At 40.5% G+C, this 3,772-nt stretch overlaps 1 protein-coding gene across 1 annotated transcript in view; it reads right to left on the reverse strand.

Moving 5' to 3' along the window:
- Nucleotides 1-613: 613 nt before the first annotated feature.
- The window catches only part of unc80 (unc-80 homolog (C. elegans)), a 45,556-nt gene continuing 42,397 nt past the window's right edge, over nucleotides 614-3,772 (reverse strand). Inside the window, exons 68-69 of the mRNA XM_017308976.1 lie at nucleotides 3,502-3,695; nucleotides 614-2,584 (exon numbers count right to left, since the gene is read on the reverse strand). Of these exons, the coding sequence (XP_017164465.1) occupies nucleotides 2,150-2,584; nucleotides 3,502-3,695 (629 nt within the window). The 3' untranslated portion in view covers nucleotides 614-2,149. The remainder of the gene's footprint in view (nucleotides 2,585-3,501; nucleotides 3,696-3,772) is intronic.

Consider the following 3,772-nt stretch of genomic DNA (forward strand, 5'->3'; position numbering starts at 1 on the left):
TAATAAAAATTTAAATCTCAAAACTTTTCTGGAGAAAACGAGGAAAAGTTGAAATTTCCAAGTGTTTTCAGGAAAATCTGATCTCACAAATTGGGGGGGGTACAAGCAAATTTTCAACTTTTCAAACTCAAAAATGGGCAAGTTTTCCTAAAAAGAGATTATTAAATCTTTATTGTTTAGCTCCATAAAACAATGGCGGCAGAAAGGTACATTTCTTTTGAAAAAAACWATTATTTTTCACATATTTACAATTTTAAAAATGGGATWTTCTCTGGTGTCAGTGTCATAAGTTTGCAATAATTCTTTGCCCCATGRTTAAAGGCAGACATTTCAAAACCGGGATATTAGGATATTTTTTGACATTATAAATTTGGACATTTGAGACAGAAATTGGTAAAAYATTCTGAGATGAGAATCAGGWTGTTAACCAAAGTAAACGACTGCTTTTGTCTTACTAACATGCAACTTTTTGAAGCGTTCGTCACGCTCCGTGATCTTCAGAGTTGGACTTCTGGGAAAAATCAGAAACTTCAAAGAATGAAAAACGAAAAAGTGTATTTTCAGCTCAGGATCTTTTCTCAAGTCTACTTTGTCAAACAAAAGAATCTTCAAGCAGGCTGTAAACAACTTTTGTTTATTTAGATAACCGAGAAATATTCAAACGAGACAATATAAGACATTTAAAGGGAAACACTTTGGCATTTTTAAATACACTGCTGTCATCAAAGAGTCATAACAGCAAAATGTGACAAATATAAATGAACCAAGTRGGTCATAATGTTAATCCTGTTTATTTAGCAGGTAAAAAGAAACTGCATTGTGTCTCATGCAGCCATTGTTGCAGGTTTCCAGGAAAAGAGTTACATTAGCAGAAAACAGGAAGCTGTTTAGCTACAGTCACAGTGCGTTGGTGTGAATTATGGCACAAAACACATCTAACCATGTCAGGTRAACACAACTGGAACTGAACAGATGAAATGATTCCCTTAAGGCATGAATGACATGAGCAACGAGGTTCATCACAGCTGGAGGTTTTCTGCTGAACGACGACGACGCAAACATCAGGACGATGAGAAACTCGACACGTAGCAGCGCAACAAACAAGCTAACTACAGATAATCTACAGGCGTGTTTGTTATTTCTATTGTTTTACTATTAGAACACAATCAATACACAGTAAATCTAATTTAAAGGGGCACTGAGCTGATTAAATATTGCTTTTCTCTGAACAATGGGCYAACTGAACAATGGGGCTTTTCTGCTTTTTGTTCCCCATCATCTGTTGGCTCCTGATGGCTTAAAATAGACATTTTTATGACTAAAATCACTGACAAACAAATAAATATGAATACATTTTCACTCTCTATTAAATAAATACTGAATATATGCTCTTATCCCACATAATAAAAAGACCAAGTTCTTTTTATTAGCTTTAAAATGGCTTTTTGAGTCGGCGCCCTTTACAGTTACAGGTCGATCCGGTGAAGATTGGTACAAAGACACTGTACCCAACAGTGGGTTGATTTTCTGCATATGTTTTTTTTGGGGGGCGTTTTATTTTGGCAAAGCTTCATTTTAGTTAGTATGAGCAAAGTTGTGTGCAGACAGTCCTAGTTAAAGCACAACTCAGCTAGCTCCACGTGTTTTCAATGTGAAAGGATCTTCCCTGCGCTCCAGCCTTTACATTCCCAATGAAACAAATATGTAGTAATAGTAATGTAATAGTTTAATTACATTACGACATTACTGTGACTTCCCGTTTCCCTGGGGAATAAATACGATACAGATAGTGAATAATTAAGATTTCATTATGATCATCTCTAAAATCAGATTTAGCTGATATAACTCCGACCTCTATGTGGCAGCAGAGCTCAACTATTCACCCTCTGGTATGTGTAAAATATACGACAACCAGCGTTAGACGGACRCTTTCAGACCATGATGCCAGTAAGTGTGGAGGGCGCAGTAAATGTGAATATGATAGGGTTCCTTCTGTTAGAAGCTTTAATATTTAAGAGTGATAAATATGTGACTGAAAATACAGTTTAAAAATAAATCTCTGAATTTATGARGGAAATAGTCATAATGATAATAAAACTCTGGTGGAGCTGATGATGGAGGAAGCTGATCTAGGATGAAACTTCTGCTGTCAGACGTGGGACTCATCCAGGTCCAGGTCGACAGGAGAGAAAGGGAGTGGGGAGCGTCGGGGCGAGCGGCGGGGGGAGGCGGGGCCTAGCAGTGGGGCCAGCAGTGGGTTCTCTGTGCCGTCGTCCTCGCTCAGCCGCAGCAGGGTGTTGCCACCGCGGGGCAGCAGCGCCGCTGTGTCCTCGTCCCCAGGGCTATCCCTGATGCTGGACGCTGGGGGCAGTGGCGGCGGCGGAGGGGGGCCCGGGGCGGGAGCTGCGCTCAGCACCGGCAAAGGAGGAGGGAGAGGAGAGGAGGTGCGGGACAGAGGGAGGGGTGAGCAGGTCCTGGATGGGGGTGTGGGGGTGGACGGGCGSGAGATGGAGGGTGGGGGGGACAGGCTGCTGCGGAGCCCCCACTGCTCCCTCCTCTCCTTGCTGCTCAGGGCCACAGGAACCTGGGGGAGGCAAACGGCCAGGTCACACAAACCACCTCAACACCAATGTGGTAGTGAAGTGTCATCCTTCTGCCACTTCACTACCACAGAAGAAGAACGTCTCCACCATTTATTATTCATCACAGAAAACTGATCAGAAAGTGGAGCCACTCCGCTGCATCTGATTGGTCAGATGATTTCATGACTGGAGCCAGAAACATGCTCCTGATTTTAGCATTTTAAGCTAACCTACATAGAAAATGGTGTTTAACAGAAGTAKCTTAAGAAAAAAATAATAAAATAAAAATATTAAACTTAAGTTAGATAACTTAAAACAAAAAAAACGGCATAAAACAACAAAAATTTAATGACAAAATAAAGTACAATAGAATACAATTTAATGAAAAGAAAATTACATTAGATGAGTTAAAATCAATTTCATTTGAAATATTAAAAATTCAATATTCAGTAATGCGGTTTTGATTTTATCAAGAAACTTAAAGGTAAAATTAAAGTTTTGAGATTAGAAAATTAGAAAACAATAAAAAACACAAATAACATCTAATATTAAATAGATCTATCAAAAATATAAAAACAGAGGTGGTACAAATATAACAGATTAAGCATTAAACTACAACTTTTATTTTTAACATGAAGTGTCCAGATTATTAAGTAGGAAAATGTACTAATTTAATATTTATTTTATGGTACCTTTAGAAAAAGAACAATAATATTATTAAATCTTGAGTTTATTGAATTGTTGCTAACTACAGGTCACTCAGAGCGACCTTGACCCATTGATTTACCAGGAAACTTGTTGACTCTACAGAAGTGAACAAAATGAGATTTCTGTAAAGGATTTYMTGGTTACTATGAGACTGTTTTYACTGATCCAATGTAAACAGGAAGCTGTGAATCTAGCCAGCTCTCGTTTCTACCTGGATGCTGGCCGGCCCGTGCAGGTCGGCTGTGACGGTGGCTGACGGCACCTCCAGGGTGGGGGACTTGGACGGAGCCGGGCTGGCCTTCCTGCCCTCACCTGAGGGCTCTGTGGCGCCCGCAGCCCCCTGTTGAGCCCCCTGCTGACCTTGAGTCTCAGTGAAGGTCACAGACCTCTTCTGGTCTCCGTGCGCTGAGGGAACACACACTGGTGGTTAGAAGCCTAAAACTCAGCAGCTAGCACCTGGCTAACACTGTAGTGGAGGCTCA

Source organism: Poecilia reticulata, linkage group LG2 (genome assembly GCF_000633615.1).
Source record: "Poecilia reticulata strain Guanapo linkage group LG2, Guppy_female_1.0+MT, whole genome shotgun sequence".
Taxonomy (NCBI): domain Eukaryota; kingdom Metazoa; phylum Chordata; class Actinopteri; order Cyprinodontiformes; family Poeciliidae; genus Poecilia; species Poecilia reticulata.